Source organism: Miniopterus schreibersii, assembly GCF_964146895.1.
Source record: "Miniopterus schreibersii genome assembly, chromosome: 2".
Taxonomy (NCBI): Eukaryota; Metazoa; Chordata; class Mammalia; order Chiroptera; family Miniopteridae; genus Miniopterus; species Miniopterus schreibersii.
Window position 1 is genome coordinate 154761355 of NC_138102.1, and position 24904 is coordinate 154786258.

General features: G+C 37.9%; 2 protein-coding genes across 2 annotated transcripts in view; one reads left to right on the plus strand and one right to left on the minus strand.

Moving 5' to 3' along the window:
• The first annotated feature begins 3866 nt into the window (after positions 1–3866).
• On the plus strand, positions 3867–7773 carry MANSC4 (MANSC domain containing 4). Its single transcript, XM_081127658.1, has 3 exons — positions 3867–4260; positions 6729–6863; positions 7088–7773. The coding sequence occupies exons 1-3, from the start codon at positions 4032–4034 to the stop codon at positions 7759–7761; spliced, it is 1038 nt and encodes a 345-aa protein (XP_080983784.1). The 5' UTR covers positions 3867–4031; the 3' UTR covers positions 7762–7773.
• Positions 7774–7921: 148 nt separating this feature from the next.
• MRPS35 (mitochondrial ribosomal protein S35) overlaps positions 7922–24904 on the minus strand; it is a 32357-nt gene continuing 15374 nt past the window's right edge. The window contains exons 6-8 of the mRNA XM_081127659.1: positions 22012–22121; positions 19766–19835; positions 7922–12092 (exon numbers count right to left, since the gene is read on the minus strand). Coding sequence (XP_080983785.1) covers positions 11823–12092; positions 19766–19835; positions 22012–22121 — 450 coding nt within the window. The 3' untranslated portion in view covers positions 7922–11822. The remainder of the gene's footprint in view (positions 12093–19765; positions 19836–22011; positions 22122–24904) is intronic.

The window sequence follows — 24904 nt, forward strand, 5'->3', positions numbered from 1 at the left end:
TTTACTGAATGTTATAATGTTCATTCTATATAACAGTGCCAGGCACTGTCGGGTTTGCATGGACTACAATACTATTTTTATACTCATTTACAGCTGAGGAAGCTGAGGTGCAGGGTAAATTTTCATACATACAGAGAATGAAATATCATAGAGCAATTACAACTTTTTTAAAAATATGTTTTTATTGATTTTAGAGAGGAAGGGAGAGGGGGAGAGAGAGAAACATCAGTGTGAGAGAGAAACATCAATTGCTGCCTCCTGCACACCCCCTATTGGGGCTCAAGCCAGAAACCCTGGCACGCACCCTGACCGGAAATCCAACATGTGACCTTTTGGTGTATGGGACACTCAACCACTGAGCCACACTGGCCAGGGCTAGAGCTATTACAACTTTTGAGGTAGAGACATCTTTCTTTAGAGATATTGAAAAATATAAATTTATACGTATTAAAAACAAACAAACAAACAAAAACAGGTGCTAGCGCTGGCTGGGTGGCTCAGTTGGTTGGAGCACCATCCCGTACACCAAAAGGTTGTGGGTTCATTTCCCAGTCAGGGCACATACCTAGGTTGTGGGTTCCATCTGGGGTTGGGATGCATAAAGGGAGGCAACCAATCGATGCTTCTCTCTGTCTCCTCTCTCTCTCACTCTCTCTTTAAAAATCAGTAAAAACATATCCTAGGTGGGGATTTAAAAAAAAACAAACAGGTTCTAGAACAGTATGAATCCATTTATGCAAACTTGTGTATGTACATGTATCTGTCTTTTAGAGATGTCTAGAAGGACGCTTACCAAAATGTTAAGATTATAAGATCTTGAATAGTTTTTATTTATTTTTATACTTTTCTATATGATTTGGACCTTTTAAATGAAAGTATATCAATTTAATAAAAGCAAAACATTTTAAGAAAATTAATATTTACATTTCTCAGGCCCCATTTCTTTAAAATAATTTACACCAATTTTATCAAGTGAGGAATGAAAATGTTAAGGAAAAATACAATTAGCATTTTGCCCGGCCGGGCATGGCTCAGCGGTTGAGCATCGACCTAGGATCCAGGAGATTGAGGTTTGAGTCCTGGTCAGGGCACATGCCCCGGTTGCGGACTCGATCCCCAGTCGGGGGCGTGCAGGAGGCAGCCCATCAATGGCTCTCTCGTCATTGATGTTTCTCTCTCCCTCTCCCTCTCCTTTCCTCTCTCTGAAATCAATAAAGATATATATTTTTAAAAGTACAATTAGCATCCTTAAAATGAGGATAAAATAATGACTTTTTCAAACATCTTTTGAATTTAGTAAACCTATGCTATGACTTCACTGCCACTTAAAAATTATCTTTATTTTTTAGTCCCTCCAATATTCCTAAAATAACTTTTTGTTTGTTTTTTAACAAGCAAAGCCAAGTTTCCCTTTTTTTAAAGTAGATGGAGCATATTTAAATGAGTTAAAAGTAGCACAGTTCTTAAAATGGCTCTGTTTAAACCAAGTTGGACATCTACATGTAGACAAAACTTCCATTTATTTCAGTCACCTCTATCAGTGTTTTTCAAGCATCTTAGGAAATCACCTGGGGCACTTACTTATAAAAATAAGAATTCTGTTTCCCACACCAGAGCTACTGAATCAGGCTCTTGGGAAAGATGAGTGACTTTTAAGGTAGAAATCTAATTTTTGAACCTCTCTCAAGAGTGCCCAATTGGAAATAAGTACAATATATCACCACGTGGCAATAGTGCAATGATTCTGGGTATTTGCTATAATTTGTACAAAAGCTGTTCAGCAATGTTTTATGCAGAGTTGTAGTTGCTTTCTGGTTTCTGCAGTTTCATCTCACACGGACAAGTTTGAGACTAGATGTTTCTGGGCCCCATATCTGAGCCGGTCATGTATTCTTCCCTCTGCCCCTGCAGTCCATGCTCTAGCTCCCCTTTTCAAAATACTTGGCTTTAAGAGGTTACTCGTTCCAAGACTCAATGTTTATATAATCACCAAAAAAAAAAAAAAAAAGTTTAAAAAATTTTAAAGCATGCTTTTACATTGAAATTTGTAGATTTTTAAAAATGCAACTTTGACCTTCCCTGGAACATCATTCGATAGCGAAAAGATTAAACAATTGTGGATTGTTCCATTACCCCCGCAGGGAACATGAGAACTTCAAGGAATTACATAGCACACAAAAGAAACCACATTGGATGTGACTGAGAGATGTGGAGGCTACAAAATTAGAAAGTAGACTTTCCGGTTTATGTCCCCCGGGCACAAACTAATCAAAATAGCTATGCAAACTCACAGAAAAACAGGGTAATTTTTTGTTCATCTGCCCCTTGCTTTGCCATTAGGAAACTTGTCTTCCCTCTCCCCTCAGAACAGATGGAACAGTCAGATGGTTTGCAGGTAAGCAACTGAAACTTGCTTTCTATGAGTTCCTTAGAATAAAATGTTTATCATTTTTAGTGCATTTTATGTGGCTTATGCAAGGTTAAGGGTTAATGCATAATATAATTATTGCTTGGAAGAAAGTGAATGTTTTGCTTTCAAAGTTAGTCTTTTGAATATTTTCCTCTTTATTATTAATTATTAATATTTATAGTTCTAAAAATCAAAAGATGTGACAATTAGGCTATTATTAGGAAACAGATGGAGAGATGAAAGTTGAAAGAATGTTAATATTTCTGTGTCAAGTCAATGAATGAGTCACTGTGCAAAAAACTACGAAAGAAATACAGATCACAGGATAGGAAAAGTTTACTCAAATAAAAAAAAGGGTAACACAGTACTTTATACCCGAAGCTGATTACCACTAATGCTCTGTATAAAAATGGATACAAAAAAGCAAGTTTTATGCTCTGAACTAATGTCATCTTGAATATCACGGGACATAAAACATACAGTCTTTATGAAAGTACGAGACTATTTTCACTGCCTATAATATATTTTCAAATGTTTGGCATTGCCATGGAAATGATTTTATTAATATTTAGTAATTTAAAAACATTTCACCATTTCCTACTGCTCAGTTCTTTGCAACTCCTTCTGCTTCAATCAGAGATACTATGTCTTTAGGGTATTGGCTTCACCAAGGCTACTTTAAAACTTCCAAATGTGAATATCAGAAAACAGATTGGACAAACCCCAATCTGAACGTCTTCACATCTTTCACTGTGAGTTACACTTTTCATTTTTGATAGCACAATATACACTTAACGGGTGTTGTATTCCATCTACATTATGAGGTTGTTCTTTTTGCGGAATCTTTGTAGTCTTCTTTTCAAGGAAGCTTTTGGCTGACCTTGGCCTGGGGAAGTGACCAGGATCCATAGTCAATGTTTTCAAAATCACAGCAAAATTAAAATTTTTAATTTTAATTTTATTTTCAGTTTTCATTTACTTGCAATATATATATATTTTAAGTGAAAACGAAAATGTTATACCAGTACACAAACTGGTTTTCTGGTGACTCTGAATACTAGACTTTAAATTCAAGGGAAAAAAGAGATAATTGGGTGGGGAAGTCTGCGGTCACACGAGTTCCCTCCAAACCATGCAGAAGTGCCCTTACAAAACTATGTCTTGTTTCTGGGGAAATGGATCCTTCCTTTATCTGACGTCAAGTGACTGAACTATTGTTGTCCTCACAAAGACTCTTGGCTAGAATTTCCACTTGCCTTTCTATTTACTTAGTAAAAGGTGTTTGTGACGATTCACTTTCAGAGAAAGAAGAAAAAGAGAGGAGAGAATCCACGTCTTTAAGAGGCTAAGAGACAAAGTATTGAAATGGCCTGGAAAGGGTTCAGAATTAACGCCAGCAATGTTCACCCGGGGCCCAACTGGAAAGAAACAAAAGAAAAATCAATGTGCAGTCAAAGAACGGCCTCGTCTTTCTAGGCAGTGACCCTCTAGAAGAGCTCCAAGGAAGCTGTGCCTTAGCAACAGCCCTAAGGAACTGTCCCGAAACTGTCCCAAACCCTGATGGTCAGCTCCAGCTTCTGCCTGGAAGTCAGACCGACTGCCGACGCCTCCGACCGGGGAAATGCACGTGGCGGTGGTGGCAGCAGACGTGGTACTGCTCCTGAGCATGGGGTGGACTTCAGACTCCCTCTGCTCGCCCACTGTTTTTTACAGAGACTGCTGGATCCGTCGCTTCCCGGGTCTTCTCATCAACCTGGAGGAGTCTCAGAAGATGGGAGCCCAGTTCCTGAGGTATTATTCCGAGAGCACAGGCCAGAAATGCAGTAGGAGCTGCTGTCTTAGGAGGGATGGTGAGTAGCAACGACACGCCTGAGCGAAAGTGAGAGGAGCTTCCCAAGCCTGAGTGAGGAGCCCTGGGCAGAGGGGCCAGTGAACAGCTGAAAACAACTGGGAAAGATGCCCTGAGGAGAGGGAGAGGAGAAGAGGGAGGGACACTGAGGCTGACTTTGCAGTTTGGGACAGGATAGCCTCGGTTTATAAATCTATTAATGACCCCGCATGCTCTGGAACCCACAGGTAACTGAGAATCCTTTTCTTCACCAAAGTGCTAAATGAAAATATTTCTCCAAGTGTCAACTAACAATACGCCTACAGCCCCAAATACAGCATATTTAACTTCAAAAATATTTATAATAATTTTCTTTTCAGAATTCTTCTGGTGTATTGGTATCATTTCAAAAAATTTAAATGTGTTTGCTTGTGTTGAGCAAATGTGGGTGGGATGTATTGAACAGGAATTTAGATTGTGATTCATATTTTGAAACAAATAGGGAGATATATGTCAAATAGGGAAAAAGGGAGGGGGAAGGAAGGGAGAGAGAGGAGATTAATTTTCAAAATATGCTAACTTTTTTTTGTCCGAAATCCAGAATTCGGGTTTAACATCACCCATAGACCATGAACAAAGCCTGTACTTAGGAAAATATTTCATTGTTACAGAATTTCACGTTATAACTCTGTAAAGACTTCTTTCATTATTTTTTATTCTTCCAAGATTTTAAAGCAACTTAGAAATAACAAAGCAACACAACACTTTAAACTATCTTTCTTGGTTGTCCCACACTTACTTCCCCTGGTTTGATTCTGACTTATTAATTGCCAATGCCTCCTATCCAGTTATGCATGTAAGATTTCTGGGATGCAAACTGGAACTACTTGGAGAGTCTAAACTAACTGTCAAAAAACAAAAATAAATAAATAATAAACTGTCAAAAAATAAATAAACTGTCAAAAGACCACAGTGTGATAAGTTAATCAGGCACAGAGGAGGGCAATTAATTTATTAAAGGGAAATCTCTTTGAAAAGGTAGCCAATCCAGATGTTCACCTTAGAGACGCTTGTAATTCCCACACACCTTCCCGAGGGGCGGCGGGGGAGGGGCGGTACTGTCCCAGCATTTTCTCATGGTATCAGTTTACCTCTCAACACCAGGGAAGCCCTGGCCTCCGGACTGTCAGGATACTTTAAGCAGCCAGTAGAGTCCCAGGATTTCAGAGCCTCCAAGTTGTGACTTTCTTTCTCCAGAAGAAAGGGCACAAACACACCTCCCAGTTTTTATCTGGAAGCCAGAACTTAAAAATGCTACAATCTTGAATAGGTAACCTGCTAGAGGGAACTCTGAAATGTACACCGAGAGGAATGTAAAACACTTTTAAAAGCTGTTCCCTCCAGCATCAGCTTTCTTATCAGAAATGTAATGTCTAAAACTGAGTATTTTTCCTTCCTTTCCCTAGACTACAGCACAGCCCCAGGGAACGTGTTTGTAATCTATAACGTACTTTTGACTTTTGCCCCACTCTGTCTCTCACTGGAAGGGGACAGAGCGCAGAAGCCGGGGTGTCCAGCAGTAATGGGGGAGAGGCACCCCCCGCAGTTCAGCTTACGCGGGAGAGCAGGCTCAGCAGCACGGATCCACGGCAGCGTTAGGCAGCTGGGGCCTGCTGATACCACGCCATCGCTGTCGCCTTACCTGATGAGAGGAGTTGCTACCTTGTGGCCAATGGATACTCCCCATCACCTGGTTCCCACTACACTGACACAGGCAACTATGTGTCGCACGTTAGGGAGGACTGAAGACCTGCATTTAGCAAGCATGACTTAAGATTTTCCAGCAATTACACGACATTTTAAGGAGCAAACTTACGTAGAACAAGGGACAATGAGCAGGTAGTGTCATCCTAACCACTGAAATCCAAATGCCCACGTCCTTCCCCATCTGCTCCTTTCCTCCCGGAAGGACAGGATCAGGCTGTCCCGGGTGTGGCTTCGCAGCCCGGCGGGAGCAGGCCTGAGTCGGCGAGGCCCGCCGCCTTCCCGCCTTCCCGCCCGGCCTCTCCGGGAATGTAGCCATCTGGTTTTGCCTTCTGTTACTCCCCTTCTGTTACAGTATCTGTCCGTTCATTTTCCTCTTTCTTTCTCTGGTGAACTCTAGTCCTTTAGCATTCTGAGAGGGCACTGCAGCTAGAAATCTGATATATATATTTCCCAGAGGTTTCTGTAGCCAAGTGACTTTCTCAGGAACATAAAATACTGGCAATGATTCTAGGTGATTCCGCATGGGATGGGATGCATAAAAGATTACTTAGGAGAAATCAGTGGGTATTTTCTTTTAAAAGAGTGGTTACGATAGTTCGCGAGGTTCTGTAAAAGGTCTGACTATGGTCCTGTAATGTACTGTGAATCCGGTGTTACCTGGGCTCATCCAGCTGGCAGAAGTCAGGGCTACCTGCAGAGGTCCTCTGCCTGTTTCCCTTTCAGTTGCGTGTAACTTGGCTGTCTTCTACCATGATCCTATGCACGACAATGTCAACTGCCTCCACATTCACTGCCCAGCGCTGGAAAGCTGCATATTGGAGCCCGGAACCGGTGCCATTTTATACAACATAACAGACGGTAAGGATTTACGTATTGTTTGTGTTTTGAAGAATGCTGGTAATACTCTAGTAGAGGCACGTAACCTAGAAACCGGCTGGCAAAAGCTGGATGTTTCTAAGCCTTTCAGAAGTAAGCAACATTTTAGCTCAGTTACAGCAGTACAACCTGAGATTTCTCCAAACTGTACTTTATGGTCCTTCTGTTTAAAATTAAAGTAAAAAGAATGATGCGTTATCTTTCAGGTATAGATCCAGATTTGCTGGTTTTTGGACAATCACCTCCACCGTATCTAAATACCCGTTCTTCATCTAATAGATGGGACAGACTAAGAAATCTAAAAGCTATGAATTTAGATAAACAACCAACCACCATGATAAGCCAAATGCTACCATCACTAGAGGCTCCATCATCAACCACACATCAAGATTTGGTTGTAAATGCAAGCCATACCAGGTATTCCAAGGAATTGACCACAGATTCTTGGGCAAGATTCACCTCCCTGAATGATTCCATTGCCACCACGGTAAATAAGGTGTCACCCAGTGCTGATTTCATCAGCAATCCAGATAACAAGACTCTTTCTCCTTTTTTTGTGCCCATAGACACAGAACTTTCTCATATGCCCATTCCATCCCGACTCAACAGCAGCAAACAGTTACCGAACAAAACCAAAGGGTACAGCAGCAGAAACCACACATCTGAGAACGAAGGCAAAACACCGGACGGGGCACATGTGACTCCGAAGACGTGGCTGGTTCCCGTGGCCCTCTGTACCTCTGTCCTCTTACTTTGCTGCTGTATAGTCATCCTGGCATCTGGATGCTGTCGAAAGAAGCGGGGCCAGTATAAACCAGGACAGGGAAGGTCAGGATCCAGGCGAACGAAAAAACGTAACATTCTGAAGGAGAACTCTTAATAGTGAAAGTTGTAAGAGTTACGATTTTTAGTTTTCTGCAAGACCAGGGCAGTTTGGTTAAAAAATAATTGCATAGGATGCCCTCTCCTACCAGTGTCTAAAAAAGGCTAATGCTTGATAAACGTAACTGCTTTTTTATTGTTTCCGTTTTTTCTGAATAGTGTCCTCTTTGCCAAAGTTCCGAAGTCCTGACCTCTGCTGTTATTAGCATCCTGAGAGATGGTTCTAAGTGCTGTACATGTATAAACTCACTGGATCCTCACAGTTCTGTGAGTGAGGCACACCATTATTATCCACTATACTACTGTTATCCAATTACACAGATGAGGGAACTGAGAAGAGAGACCAAGTATCTTGCCTAAAGTCACACAGCTAGTAAGTAGTGAAGCCAGGACTTAATTTAACAATCTGTTTCAAAGTCCATGCTCAGCATCACTGTTAGACTAAAAGCTTCCGTTTTTCTAATAAGCATGGGAAAAGACAGGGAGGAAAATGCTGTAACATCTTATTTGTCTCCCATCAAGGTCAAATTATTGTTACATGTTAATAAAATCTTACAGTGGTTTGAGCAAAAGAGCACTATACATTTTTAGTAACTAACCCATGAGCAAATGCTTCTGATTTTTATGTAGTTTTCTATGTCCCATCGATTAATTCTTCTCAATCCTAATCCATCTGCGTTTTCTAAAGATGACACGCCTTTTAATAATTATGGCACGGAGATCTTCGAGTTTTGTGTTGACATCTGTTGAATAAAGCTTATCCCCTTACTTGCATATAGTTTACCAGGTGCAAATATTAGCACTCGGTATTTCAGCTCTGCCCACTTCTTACACCAGATTTGCCCCCTAACTCTTAGACCCACAAATGTAGAAAACTGTAACTTAAGTCTCTAGTGATCTTAAACTGTAGTCCTTTAATCTCATCCCTAAAACTCTTTATAATGTGAGAACAGATAGTAAGACAACCATAAGCACAAAAAATGTAGAAGAGGAAATCTTATAAGATTAATAAAATAGTACTGTTCTCTCAAAATATTAACTATAAGTCTGAATTTAAAAATTCAATCAATTTGCCTTAACTCGCTATTATATCTCGCTATTTGTTCAACTTCCTTCCTCATACAGTAGGAAAAAAGCCCCTGCTATTTAGGGGGGATATCAAGATTTAAATTACCCCAAAATTACATTTAAATAAATAATCCAGGAAGCTGTCTTTAAAAATTTCTACATACATTCTTTTAAGATTGCTTTTCTTTCAAATGTATACAAATTACTTAAGCTTCCCAACAAACCAGGGCTGCTAGAAAGAAAACAAACTTATTTTTTCTTCCTTGGAGTTTCTCAGTTTTACTCATTCCTTAAAACTGATAGTTTTAGAGAAATGACCATAATTTGGGGAAAATATATTTACCCTTTATAAGAAAACAAACTCACACTCCTCTTCTGCCCCTCCCTTTGACCATCAGACTTAGACAGGAGAGGCAACCACGCCAGAGGCAGCCAAAAAGCGAACACAACTGGGCCCGGAAGCCACGTCCCGAATAGAAGTTGAAGGAACCAAAGAGCGCTCCTGGGCAGAATTTAAAACTTTAAGACACAAAAATGTCAGGACCCAGTCCACAACTCAGGCAAAGGTTTACACCCATCTGGGAAATCGCCACCATACTGAAATCTCTGCCACATTGTAGTTAGATCTTTTTTTTAAGTCTGTAGTTGACCAGTATTATGAAATACTTACCAATATTGGAAAGAAAATATGGAAAGAACTAAAGCACCCTACAATTAAGAAGACAGGTTTGTTTTATTTGCCTACGTTTAAGCAACTTCCAAGTGACTGACTTAGAGTTTGAAGTCAGAAGTGACTGCCTATTGACACAGCAGTGTCCCCTAGAATCCTCCTTATACAAGGGTGAGCAGGATCTTCATCCTATACACTGGCTAACTTAACAGTGTAAAGGACACGGATCTAACGGACAAGCAGTGCTGTTTAATCATGGCTAAAATCACGATGACAGCAACTGTTACCTTTGAGGTTTTGTATTCATCTTACAGCTCTAAGATTTTACCATCCTAGGGACAAGCCTCAGCCCAAGCGCTTCAGGTCAGTTAGCCAGACTGCAAAGGTTAAAGGGCACGGTCTTGTACAAGACCACCCTGACTTCTGACACCAACTCTAAGCTCAGGGTGGGGCAGGGGCCCCCAAACCACCCTCAGGTTCAGTAATTTACTGGAATTCATAGAATTCAACGAGAGCCGTTATACTCACGGTTGTGGTTTATTACAGGGAAAGTATACAGAAGAAGCTCATAGGATGAAGTCCAGGAAGGTTCAAAACTCATAGCTTCTGGTGCCCCCCACCCCTGGGGGAGGCAGGACGGATTCCTCTCCCAGTTCCAGGGTCTGACAACATGCCCAGAGTATTGACAACCAGGAAACTTGTCGGAGCCTCAGTGTTTAAAGTTTTTATCGAGGCTCCATTACACAGGCATGATTCACTGATTACCTGTGGCTGATCTCAGTCCCAGGTGGACTGATTTACCATATGACTCAAGACCCCCCGCCGACCCCCAGGCCCAAATAACGTGTTTGGTTTTTCTGACTTGCCTAAGATTATCAGGTGTCGCCAGCCCCACCCTAAAGTTCACTGTGAGCAGCTCAGCCCTAAACAAAGACACTTCTATGAGCTATAACACAGATTACCTCCCAGAAGCTGAAGGGAGACGCCAATCCTTCTGGAAAGGTCAAATTCTTTATTACAGATCATGACTCCCCCTGCTTCCACCTGCACTGTGTTGTTACTGCAGGACTGATGGCCCTAATCTACTGCATCTTCATGTTCCTTCAAAATGTTGCCTTCTTCAATCCTGTTTCTGCAGCTGAGTTTTCCTTAACTCTCTCCGAGACGCTAAAAATATAATATTTCAATACACTTACATATGCTTTAAACCTGATCTAAAAATTCAGTTTTATCTGCTTTACTTTTCATTCACTATTTTCATCCAATGAAATACAACATACCTCTCATTTCTTTTTGTACTCAAAGCCCTATTGTTTGTTGTCCTTTCTAATCCACTGACTCTTGGGCTTGTTAATAACAAATCATACCTTCAAATTATATAAATCTTTTGGGCAATTGTTTTGAAATTGCTTTTGGCTTTCATTTATGTCCTCTAATTCTGTCAGGCAAAACAAGTCTTAGGTAAATAAACTCAATGATACCTTTATTTTGATTTTAACTTAATCACTTGTGGACAACTTTGGAAGTGCTAAGAAATGACTTCCAGATATACTTAAAAATCCTTAATTGACAGCTAAATGGAATGGAAAGCCTTAGGGCAGTTCTTGTTCTGTCATTTACTCCAATTACACTCAAGGCCCTTATGTCCCATCTCTTTCCTGAGCTGTGGAAGCTCTAACTGGGGAATCGAGAGATGTATACCAGTTACCCTCCATTTCCAGCTTGGGTTTGGAGAAATGAGCCCCAGAAAATAGAGTAAGATGCTAAACAGAATTGAATCAATAAAAAGTGACCTCAAAATAGAGGGATGGAACCAACTTTTTAGGTTAGAAAATACTGCCAAGGACCTGTTTCTAATCAGGATTGGCATCTGCAAAAATGCACTGGGTAGACAGCAGTTATGTAAACAAAACACTGAGCTGCAGAGGGGGATTGGGTTCTGGACCTAGCTTCCCAAATAACCAAAATTACAATTCAGAAGCATCCAATAGGTGCTAATGTGTAGGAAAACAATGTAGCAGGTAACAAAATAACTATATTATATTGTACATATTTAAGTTCTAAAGTTGTTAAGGTAGAAATAAAATCAAAACACTTTAGAACCAGAAGAAATCACACAGATCTAATTAGTCTAATTGCCCCAGAATGTAAGAAAATTTGTGAATAATCACTGCCATTGTGCATTAGTGTGAAAGGAGTAATTTTTACTCTGAAATAAAACAATGTTTTTCTTTCAACATTTTCAACTTTATATCAAATTAGATAACAATTACATATAGATCATAAAAATTAATAAATCAAGCATATTTTTTCTACATAACTCACGTCAAATTTAATAGTCTCTTCACTGATTCTTTGTACTGAGAAAGGGTATTTTCATTTTCCCCCTCGTTCTTAAGACTAACTACAGACTTTTTGTAATCTTCAACTTCTTTAGTGCCAAGGAGCTCTTCTTTAGTTACTTCCAGGTTTTTCTCTGCAGCTTTGATTTGGAGAAGTGTTTCCAGGACATTTTTTTCCGAGGAGCTATTTGTCCATATATACTCTTCCATGTCTGCTTCAGTCTTACTTTTCTCCCAGTCCTCAGTTTTCTGAAAGAAAAAAAACGAGTTCTGAATTCTGAGAAATATTATCCAAGACAAAGTTGGAGTTTAGGGGGGGAAGAGAAGTTTGCAAAACGGTCAATCCTCTTGTATGTACACTTTGGTTTACCCCTTTATCCAGCACTGCTCTCCACTGGCACCAACAGCTTCAGGGCTGCGCACTCTATTACGTGAACACTCTGCTTCCACTCACTAATTCTGATTTCGCTTATGACGCTATACTGTTTTCCAAAAGATACAGAAAACTCATTTTCTGCAGCTTTCTAGTCCCTAAACTCTAACACATCAACAGTTCACATTTCTGCGGTTAAAAATAATGAGAATGGAGACTGTATTTATCTTTGCAACATGCCTGTGGGGATGACAGGAAAGACCAATTATTATAATAAAATTAAAAATCTGAAGTACGTGTGTAATACACGATTTTCAGTCATAATGACTTCATATATTCTGGAATTTTGTTTTGGTATTATCTCTCTTTTCTGTTCCTATAATGGAAATAATTTTTGTTACCACTTGTTTTCTCTTAGAAAAATTATTACCATGTTATTCTAGGGAACACTGGTAGGTTTCATAGTAATATAATTCAGCCTTGTGACTTAAATGAAGATGCAACATTCTGTGAAAATCAAGCAATGAAGCTAATAAGTAACATGTTCTGGTTCAAGGAAGTGCTGAATACTGACCTCGTTCTTTCCAAATTAACACGTGAGATTCTGAGCTACAGGCCATATAAAATCATCTACTATTCTTACAACTTTAAGGGGTTAACCCCCAAAGTTATACCATTCTCAAGTATTAAAAGAGAGGGGGATTTGTAAACTGTCAGAAATATTTATTTCTAAACACTCCTCTTGAAAGAGAGCCCAGCCTGAGCAGACAGGCTCCAAGGCTCCTCAGAGCTACGTGAGCATCAAGACTAAGGTAAACAGTTTCACCCATGCCTCCCTCCCATCCCTACCCCCACAAAAAGAGAGAAAAGCATTGGCTATTTGTCCCTCAGAGAGTAAAACAGGAGCCCCACCAAGTGCAAACAGACCACTGACTCCGCAAACTCCAGTCAGGCCTCTGAGGCCTAACACAGGCTCCTGGCCACAGGGACCCACAACAAGAAAAACCCTCCCTCACCCTTCAAACTGAGGGCTCTCTCTCCACGAGAAACCCACAGGATGGAGCCCGTCGCCCCTGGTCGCCCAGTTCCTCAGCCAATACAGGGTGTCTGTACTCACAGCCCCCCATACTGTCTGCCCACCTCTCTACTGAATTTATGGCTGAGGTCAATGTCTTAATTTTATGTTCCAGAAATATCTTATCTGTTGAGAATCATCTCTATGCCCCCTATTTATCTGGTAATGAGGCTTTAGGCTTGGCTGAGGGGAATGGAAATAATGTGAAATTTTTCTTGGTATGCCCTGCCCACACAACTGTGGCAAATATTTTCTAACAGCCAAATTCTAAATTCATACATTAAAAAATAATAACTGACAAAACTACCCTACCCCACCTAATTTTAACTGTAATATTTGGGGAAGAAATAAATGTCAGCCATCTTAAAAAATGCTCTAAGTAAATGGTCCTATCTACTCTTAGAAATGCTTTAAATGTTTCAAGATGTCATAGTTTCTTCATAATTCTAATTTACAAGTGAAGTACATTTAATAAGTCAACAAATACATTTTCTAAATCATTATGTAAAAGTCACTCCATCTTATTCTTGACTGATAAAGGACAAGTAATTAAGAGATTATTTTTAATCAAATAACAAATAAGTTGATATTAATAGATTAATAAGTTAATAAAGACTACTTAACAGCTTAAAAAATGTTTCACCTAGATTTATCAAGACTTTCTTTACTGCTTTGAAACAGATGCTTAAACAGAAGATAACCAAAGTAAACACAATAATAATTTCCAACATTTTATTTCTCTTCCCCTGACATTTGGTATATATGATTCTATATTGGTTTGCCAACTGTGTTATAGATGTGCCATGATACTGGTTCCTTAGACCTCAGGTGGCCAGGTGAGCCTGGAGCAATCACAACTACCCTCCACTTTCATTTATCTCATTTTTTTAAATTATACTACAGTGATACAGTCAGCAAAATTTAAATGATGGAAAAGCCTACAGCAAAAAACAAACAAGATTTCTTAAACAAATAAATTGCAAGACAACAGCTCAACAGACAATGCTCCTTTTTGGTTTGTGACTGCTGGGGGGCACCCTTTCAAAAAAACTTTTACTGAGAACCTACTATATGCTGGGCAGTACTAGGAGAAGCTCGAGTCTCTAGGCACCTTAGCTAAAAACTAATGTTTTCATATCCAAATATTTCAGGTAAAAAGTATTTTGTGTGCTTGTTCATATTAGACATCTGCTGAAACTGCCCTTCAGGTGAAACAAAGACTAGAGCTGGCTAAAACAAAAACCTCATTATTCAGATGGGATAATACTGGCACTGGAACAAAATCAATTCAATTTATAAGCCAATAACTTATATGAGGCTACTAATTCTACTAAACACAATTTTGTTTTTGTGATTAAAGTCTATTACAAAACATTTCCAACATATAAAAAAGTAAAGACAATAGCACCGTGAACTCTCATGCACCCATCATCCAGTTGCAACAATGAACTCTGCCAATCTTGCTTCATATATGCTTCTCTCTATATAAAAGCACTTCTCCCTTACACCATGCACTCATGGAATTATTTTGAAGGAAATCTCAGAATCTGTCATTTTATCCATAATACATTAGTATTTTTCTTTAAAAAAATGACTATTTAAAAAATCATAACCACAATAACATTATTGTGGTATTTTGATTCAGGAAATCCTAACCTAGGTCAGCTCATTCACTCATTCAATTCACTCACTCTATCAATGATCAATTCCTACGTGCAGATTATCTGCCCGACAGTTGTTTCCCTGGCATCATCTAGCCCATCTAGTCAGTTACTGGACAATGCCTGACTGAAGCCGAGTCCCTCCCTTGGAGTTGGAATCCAAAGAGAGAATTAAATTCAGCTTAGCTTCACTTTTAGTTTTGTTCCTTTGTTCCCCCTCCCCCGGAGTGACTAGTCCTATAAATTCTGAAATAGTGAAAGTCATGCTTTCTGATATATAGACTGGAGGAGGAAAGGAAATCAGCCTTCAGACAGAAAAAAATGGGGCAGTTGCCTATAGAGTAACAGAGCCCAGGGAATGAACTGTCTTGTTTCTGTTCTGCCCATTCCTGAGATTTTGTAGGATCCTTGCCCTTGTATCTTTTCTGCTTAAGCCAGCTTGAGTGAGTTTCTATGGCTCACAACAAGAGGGTCTCAACTAGCACAGGGTGCTCAGGAGAGTGGCTTGACGAGAGAAAGAGTTTGGAGTTGTTGGCATACACAAGGTAACGTACATCACCTGGGAGAAGGCACAGACCAGAAAAAAGACGTAAAGGACAAAACTAGAGAAAAAATGAAATGAAACTGATTTAGACTAAAACATATAGCAGATATTTCTAGAAACATGACACATTGTTAGAAATATCACAGTTAAAATGGCTCAGTATTACCTCTAAATAGGCAGTATCTCCAAAATGTTATACTTAAAAGTAACAATTTTGAAATAAGATTTTTACATGTATGTACCTTTGAATGGCCTTCCTGGAAGTTTCCGATTTTAAAAAATCAAACAAACATTTTTCTTTAACTTCAATGTCTTCAAGCAAAAGTTCATTGTTACATTAAGGGCCTCTAAAAACGGGCTAATGCTAAAGGGATAATTATCTAGAGCTGAATTCAGATATATATCAACAAGCTGCAGTTCCATACACATCTTCCACAGAAAAGATGGAAATTACAGAACAGTAAAAGGAAAGAAAATCATCTATAATTCTACCACCTAAAGATAACCAATCAATACTGGTGATACATCGTGCATGTCCTTCCAAACCCATTTTAAAAACATTGTTATCATTAAATTTTATCTACAATTTATAACTTGTAATTCAGTAAAAATTGTAGCTTCTAAAATAACACCCAGGATTGAAAGTGGGCAGTTGTTTCAGAGTTTCTTTTTTTGAAGTGTAGTTGGAATGTATTAACCTCAGAGCATAAACAATGGCATAGTCAAATACTGGGAGACAATAAAAATACTATTGTAAGTTCAAGCCGATCATCACTCAGGCAAAGAATCTGATGCCTATTTTAATACTTCAACCACTGAACATTTAACATTTCACCATTTAATTCGTAGGGTGGATATTATTCATACACATACATATACATATAGCGAATAGTCTCTCTTTTCTTCCCTGCCTACGGTGAGGGGACCTGCTCTGACTATAGTAACCCTAGAGGAAGCAACCTTCCATTCCATACAATCCTGTTCTCTGTTCCACAGCTGGCTCCATTCTTTCACTCACTCATTTACTCAGTAAATACTGATTGCACAGCTACTGCACCGGGCAGGCACTGTGCTGTCCTGGAACTGCCAGTCTAGTAGGAGACTCAGAGTTGAGCAGAAGCCAGTCAGACGGAGACTGATCCCAGCGGAGGAAACAGCCCATAAAGGCCTAGCGGAAGGAATAGCTCAGTACATCCAGGGAACTGAACATAAACCGGGTGAGAAAAGCGGCATGGGGTGAATCTCAATAGCTATTAGAATCTTACTATCCTAAGCGCCTTCATACCTTAACGCTTTGAACTTTCCCAGCAGTCCTATGAGGTAATACTGCTACACCACCTGTTTTACAGATCAGGAAACTGAAGCCCAGGGCAACTAAACAATGTGCCCCAAATCATACTGCTTGTTAGTGGCAGAATGACAAATCCCAAGGAACATAGAAACATGGTAAAAAGAATATAAAAAGAACAAAAGAATAATTTAATTTGAACCTATCTTCTCTCTTCCCCTTGCAAGCATAAATTCAACACAAAGAAAAACATATAATAATAGCTAATTCACGTAATGGTCACTGTATTCTGATGTAACAGAAGGCAAAAAAATATCTATTCCATCAAACACACAAATTTGTCACCTATCATCTTATTTACAACTCCCTTTGCCTAGGGCATGAATCATAGTAATATTCCACTTCTCATGGTTACAAGTAAGGCATTGTGCTATATGAGAGAAAAACAGTTTGACCATTAAAAAAACCGTAAGTTTTTTGAAAATCATAAAAAACAGAAGGAGATAAATATACTTCATGAATAAAGTTATTGCCAATTCTTTCAGTTACCACAGCTAAATTTTTTAAATTAATGTGTCAAGGAATTCAATTCAACTCAGATCAGTTTTTTAAAAACTTACCGATTGCTGATATGCCAGACATTGCACTAGATGCTAGAAATATAAAGATGAATAACATGTACAGTCCTTGTCCTCAGTGATGCCAGAGTCTGATGGAGCTAGGCAGCCACCCATACAGACAATTACCATAAAATAATAAAAGGAATGCTGCCTGAAGGAGGGAGGAGGGGAAAGGATGGACAGGAAACACCTGAGAGGCAATGTCTGAGGTGTATTAAAGGATTCATATGAATTTGCAAGGCTGACATTTTTTGGGGGGGAAGATTATAAGCAAAGGGAACAGCATATGTAAAGTTATGAAAAGAGCACATTACGATCATTATGGCTGAGGTATAGGATATACAACCCACATTTCCTGAGCAGCTGATGATAAAGTGGCAAGTGACTGTGAACAGACACGCTGAGGAGCTTAGATTTAATCCTAGGTAATGGAGAACCACTGAAGGACTTTATAAAGAAACATGACACAACAGACTTGTTTTTTAGAACAATTACTCTAACAGCAACATGGAAGATAGATGAGACAGGAAAATCAATAAGGCTATTACAGTTTTTCAGGTAAAAGATGAAGACCCAGACTAGCAGCAGTAGGGATAAAGAGGAGAAAATAGTTTGACAGATATTTGAAGGCTTAAAGCTGAAAAGACCGTGACTGATTAAATATCGGAGAGGGCAAGGGAAGAAAAGAGTGTAATGCTCAGGTTCCTGACTTCAGCCACGGGGTGGGAAAGAATACAACTTTTCCTAAAGGTCTTTAAGTACATGGTAAGCTCTTGAACATGAGAAGTAAAATGAAGTCTTCCCCGAAGGCAAAGAGACACGAGAAATGTCACCTTCAATGTATTATCATCCCCCTCAGGAATCTGGAACAGCTGCCATAGCCTACCACATCAAATGAAAAAGCCTACGTGTGTCTGTATGATGGGAAAACCTCTCCATTTTCTTGACCTCTCATTCAAATTTCCATCTGCACCCTCAGCTCCGATACTAGATATGTGTAAAAAAAAACACCTTAAAAGAGATACAACGCCCGGCTGGGAGTGGCTCAGTGGTTGAGCATCGACCTAGGATCCAGGAGATTGTGGTTTGATTCCCGGTCAGGGCACATGCCTGGGTTGCAGGCTCCATCCCCAGCACGGGGCGTGCAGAGGTAGCTGATCAATGACTCTCATCATTGATGTTTCTCTCTCTCTCTCTCCCCTCCTCTCTCTGAAATCAATAGATATATTAAAAAGAAAAGAGAGAGATATACCAACCTTCTGGTCAGTTTCTTTATTAATAACACTCAAAAACTGGGAAACTTATTCACAAGCAGAGCTCAGCATCAGCATCACCTGTGGAGTCTTTAAAACCAAACACGCCTGAGCCTCTCCACTAGAGATTTTGATTCTATAGGGTCCAAGCATCTGTAGTTTGAAAAAGCTTCCTTCACAGGTGAGTATGATACAAGCCCAGCAAAAACTGGTCATGGAGATAGACACATTTTCAATTAGTCAGTTAAGTTGGAAAAGACAGCAAACTAGCAGCTAACGCTCAGGTTTAATTTCATCTTTTACCATAGTATTTTATAACAGAAGTCAAAGTTAAACACAACTAAGTAATATGATACCAGTTCAGGCCTGAGGTCTTCCGATAATAAACGCTAAACTTGGGGAAAGTACTTAATCTCTCCTTCATTTCTTAATTTGTATGCATATCTAAAATTATTTCAATTTTTACCTAAACATGTTGCCAACTTTAAATCAGATGTGCTCATGCTCAAACATAGCAATATCTCCCTTATAAATGTGCATGCATATACTAAAACTTTCCGTCAGTCACAGGACTATTTTTAATAGTATTTAAGTAATTAATTGCCCTTAATTGTCTCTAATGTATACCAGTGAAATGTTTACACAAAATGCTATGTGTTAACTAAAATCTTAGTAAAAATTTAAAATACCTTTCTATGGAGCTTTATTCTGCAGTTTATTTGAATAACAGGATAAATTATAAATTCTCAAGTTATACAGATGATGATTATCCTTCCATAACGTTGACAACTTTCATCCAAAGTTAAAGACACAAACAAAAGAGTTTAAAAATTCTGAATTTTCCAACCAAAGTCAGAAACTCTGAATTTCAAAGGTATTTTAGTCATCTGATTTCTGTGAGGTCCTGAGAAAAACTGCATAATCTATTTTAAGATCCTCGATTTCAATGTCAGTAGGAGTTACCTATAATATTTCATATATCCTTAGTGTATCCAGTGGTTGATTAAAGATGCAACTGAGTAATTGCCACACAGACTGTTTCGAAAGGTTAAAACATCACCTCATTTACACTGACAAAATGATTAAACATTCATACACAATCACTTACCCAAGACTCATGGTATAAAACTGTTAGCAGATACATTGCATAATCATAATTCTGTCTCCTTAAAGGGCACCTTCAAAAGAGAGAGAGGGAGGAAGTGAAAACCCTAAAAATCCAGTAAAAAGATTATTTGCAAGATAGATAAATACTAAATACAAAGAACAACTTATATTCAGGTATTCCTTATCTGCTTTAGGAAAATTCTATTCTTAGATTAAGAATAGTCTATGTAAGAAAATTCGACTTTTAGAAAGGAATAGTCTATGTAATTCACTACTTAAAGACACTGAGAACTCTTAAATTTTTATTTCAAGTATCTCTTTGCTTTCAAAAACTAATGGAATTATTTGTATCTGATAATAGCTTTATGCTATTTTTAATATGATTTGGTCCAACCCAAGTGCCCTTCATGATCTCAGAGCTAAGAGTCTGGTGGACAGTGTGAGCATATATGCTGAGTTCATTTAAAAAAACAGAGATAGATCGATGATAGGTGCTAATCTAAATGTTCATCTTGCCTGGCTGGACGTGGCTCAGTGGTTGAGCATCGACCTAGGATCCAGGAGATCGTGGTTCAAATTCCCAGTTAGGGCACATGCCCCAGTTGCGGGCTCAATCCCCGGTAGGGGGCATGCTGGAGGCAGCCGATCAATGACTCTCATCATTAACATTTCTCTCTCTCTCCCTCTCCCTTCCTCTCTGAAATCAATAAAGATATATTTTTTTTAAAAAAATGTTCATCTTGTTTTGCCCAAAGCCAATTCTTTTAAAAATGAGCTACACTATATAATGATGTATTGCTGCTATTGTATTAAAACAGAATCAATGACCTAATATTCAGTAAAACTTGTACATAAATATGAGATGGCATGTTTACTTTTTAGATTAATAAAATATACAAAAGGAAACAATTACTTCCAATTTCTTTAAATATAAAATAAAACCATCATATGGCAAATGACTTTAACTGTAGTCTATTTATTCTCTATTTAGGTTTAAGAATTCTCTACTCTAAATACCATAAAACATATACACAGACTGAAACTTGTAAACTTAAGGAAAAAAAGCAACATTATCAGATACTTATAAAATTTCAAACAGCAACATTTAAAAGGTATTTAAGTTGGACCAACTAAAAACAACATTATTTCACACTTTCTAAAGATAGTGAAAAGAATATAACTAATACATTTTAAATCCATTTTTCCCTCCAATAGTAATAATCTGAAGTCATAGTTCCTGAGCTTCTCCCACCTCCACATGCTGCTTTCTCATGTGTGTCAGGCTACTTTCACCCCAAGCAAGATACAAAACCTAACTGGCAATGACACCTCCAAATGCCCTGAAACTGACAGGGAGGAAGAGAGGACAGCCGTCCACTTGCTTTTCTCTAAAGGCATGTCTTTTATATTTTGACATAATTTAGAAACAAGCAAAGTATAATTCTAGAAATAAAGTAACCACTTAGTAAAAACATAACAATAATCTTTCTTTACTTCAAATGACTTAATTCATATATAAATTCAATACTGCTTTTATGAACTTGCATGCTAGCACTAAAATTCTGGTTATTTACACAAGTACTTTGATAAATTTCCAGTTAATTTAATAATTTTAATTGTGAACTACAAGATTTTTATTCACTTTGACTTTGTAAAAGCCTGTTTGAGCATTCATCACACTTTTGTTTTCTTCTAACATCTTCCCTGCGTTTTATATACACGGATGTATTAAAATCATAGTTAAAAAAAAAAATCACAATAATTTAACTCATCAAGGAAAGCCTCTCCATGTATATCAAGATCACAGTAGGCTAGTATAAAGATATTAAAAATATAAATTAGAGCCTTAGCTAGTTTTCTCAGTGGTTAGAGCATCCGCCCAAGGATTGAAAGGTCCTGGGTTCGATTCCCAGTCAAGGGCATGTACTTTGGTTATAGGCTCAATCCCTGGCCCTGCCCAGTCAGGGAGTGTGTAGGATGCAACCAATCGATGTGTCTCTCTCACACTGATGTTTCTCTCTCTCCTTTCCACTCTTTCTGAAAAGTAATGGAAAAAATATCCTCAGGTGAGGATTAAAATATATACATAACTAAAGCAGACAACTTCTCTTGACCTAACAAAGCTATAGAAGTTGATATAAAAGGCTATCCTTATTTCCAATGTCATTTCTTAAAAAAGGACTGCCAGGGGATGGGAGGTCAATAAAGCAACACACGTGGCTGATTGGCTGCACTTTTCTTCTTTACCTATCCGTTTTGATGGTAAGCACATCTGTGGTCTTGCAGTATCGCTCTCCTACAAGTTTAATAAGTTTCTTCTTTGCATGATCATCTAAATTCAAACTGGAAAGTTTAACCTTAAAAACACAAGAAAAAAATTATTTAAAAAAAAGATCATTTCATATGCTTTGTTTAATGAAAAAACAGTAGTAATATCATTTAAATTAACATTAAAATGAGCAAAAGGGAACCTTTTCAAACTCCTTTCTATCCAGAGTTAGCAACTGGCATGCACTATAAAGCCTGTTTTACTTAGGAAAAAAAGGGAGGGAGCAAACTATTTGGTGTTCTTTGAACGTTCAGGGCATTAGTACCTTTCCAGAAAGAATCAATGGCATATCTCTTAAATAAATAAAATTAGGGTGCTTATGAGTGGCATTAACTAATAGAAATAAACTCAATTAGTATTAGTAAAGCTGGAATATAGTAATAAATTGATAAAACATAAGGACTTTAAGAAATTCCTACCCTGCAATTATGAGACCCGTATCATTCCAACTAGTTTAGGGGCATTTTTTAAAAGCTACAGATCTCTCACGGAGGCTGGAATGCAGCATCAAAGGAGCAAAACAGTTGAAATAATATAGCTCAATATTTCTCAAAATGACAATGCTAGTCCCACAGGCTGCTAAGAAGAATTATTTCTTTAAAAAGGCTACGTGTTTTAAATGCATTCAGGAAATGCTGAGTTAATAGGGTTCTCTACGGCAGGATTTCTTAGAGGAGGTAATATGCTATATAACGTAGTAAACATTCTGAAATTTCAGATGCAGGGTTGTTATGTAATGATTCCCACATTTATTTGGCCTCAGGTTACACTTTTCAAGGGATAATTCATGGAATTAGTCTTCCTTGAAACATACTGTGGGAAATGATAGACTAACTGAACACGCTTGTTAATCTGTAGAGAATTACGGCATGGCTGAAGGCATTAGCTAGAGATGAAAAGGCTGCACACAGGAGAATAAGTTAGACACTAGAATACAGTTAAATAAGGTAAACACATTATTTTCCCACGGAAAGCATTAAGAATAAGAGAGTCATACTGTATGGAGAAGAAAAAAGGCTAAATAAGATTTTAAAATCCCACCCATTTCTTCTCTCTAGCTTCAATAACCCTGCACTTCCCTAAAGACAGCATAGCAGAAGAGCTTATCTACTTTTCCTTTTTTCCCACTAGGCTGCAAACTCCAGGGTAAGAATGGTGCCTGCCTTGTTCTTAGCAATGGCCTAGGACTTAAGAAGCACATAACACAAATTTGCGAATGAATACCCAAGTGAAAACAAGGGAGGGTATATTGTTTTTTTAAGCACTGTGAATTTTTATTTGAACTACAGAAAACAGAAAACAACTAGATGAATATAAATGTACTTGTGAAAAACATAAGTAGTAAAAACATTGACTATTAACTATTAATCCAATAGAATGGTTGCACGTTGAAGACAATTTGAATTACCATAGTCCCCTGGAAACAATATGCATCATCAACCAGGATATCAGCTTGAGGGGTAAAATATGCAATTTTATGGCAACTCCGATTAACAATATGGAGAATTATTTATAAGAAAATCATAAAATGGACCTACATTATGATCATAATTATGAAAAATATATGCACAGATGCACAGATACAGAAGAGAAACAAATAGTTTTTACATTAGGATAGTGAAAATGTAGAGATTTTTCCTTTTAAAAACTCTCTTCAATGAAATCATAATGTTTAACAATAAATTTTAAAATTTATAATTTAAAAAATTTAAGTGTTCTAGCTTTGTACTTAAAAAGCAGTCTAAAAAAATGGCAGTAGTGCTGATTGTTATTATAACAACTGCTTTAAAATTCATTTACATTAACATTTTAATGTTCAAAAATTATAGAGTTTATGCTAGGAACTCAAACATTTCAGACACAGTTGTGTGGTACACTCACGCCACCTGCTAGCACTCAAAGGCACTGCAAAACTGTAGTCTTTAACCTGGATAATGACACAATTATGAAGTTGAGTGGCATTCATTGTCATTCTTTTTTCCAAACTTGAAAGAATCCTCAGGCTTTTCTTTTTTCAAGTTGCTATATTTAAAGAATCAATATTGTACTATTAACATTATCCCCAAAACAATGCTGACATTTAAAATCACAGGAGGTTGTGGTTATATATGTGTATCTTCAAATGACCATATTTAAAAGAGCTACATAAATTGAGCAATGTCTAAATGTGTGAAATAGCTTCTCTATTTATAAATATAGTGCAGTTAAAGAACTCTGGTATTACACTAAACACAAGAATTATGGTTGATTTCTAGATTTGTTACTTATTGGCTAACTGACCTTAAACAATTCCTTTGATCTTCCTGTTTCCTCATTTATAAACAGAAAAGATCCACAGGATTTTTGCCAGGAATAAATTAGATCAAATAGAAGAAAGCACTTCTAAAGTAAAGTCCTATACAAATATTGTTGTTTTTAATTCTTCCTCACCCCCTAGGCCTGTTAATTACTAATCTACTTTCTGTCTCTGTGGATTTGCCAATTCTTGACATTTCATATAAATGAATCCGACAATATGAATACTCTCATTTAAAATGTTTTCAGTGTCTCATTTGTTGTAGCATGTATCAGTTCTTCATTTCTTTGTATTTCTAAATAATATTCCATCTTATGAATATACCATATTTTTATTTATCCATACATCAGTTGGTAGGCATTTGAGTTGTTTCCACTTTTTGGCTTAAGAGTAATGCTGCTAGAACATTCATGTACATATTTATATGGTCATGTTTTCAGTTCTTGCCACTGTTAGACCTTCTAGTTTTCGCCATTCTAATGGGCATGAAGTAGTATCTCATTGTGATTTTGGTT

Bases quoted from the DNA above. Each gene is read 5' to 3' on its own strand.
- MANSC4 (XM_081127658.1), top strand. From the start codon at position 4,032: ATGCACGTGGCGGTGGTGGCAGCAGACGTGGTACTGCTCCTGAGCATG. The intron at 4,261-6,728 runs GTGAGTAGCAAC...TTTCCCTTTCAG, and splicing joins CTGCTGTCTTAGGAGGGATG to TTGCGTGTAACTTGGCTGTC. The intron at 6,864-7,087 runs GTAAGGATTTAC...GTTATCTTTCAG, and splicing joins TTTATACAACATAACAGACG to GTATAGATCCAGATTTGCTG.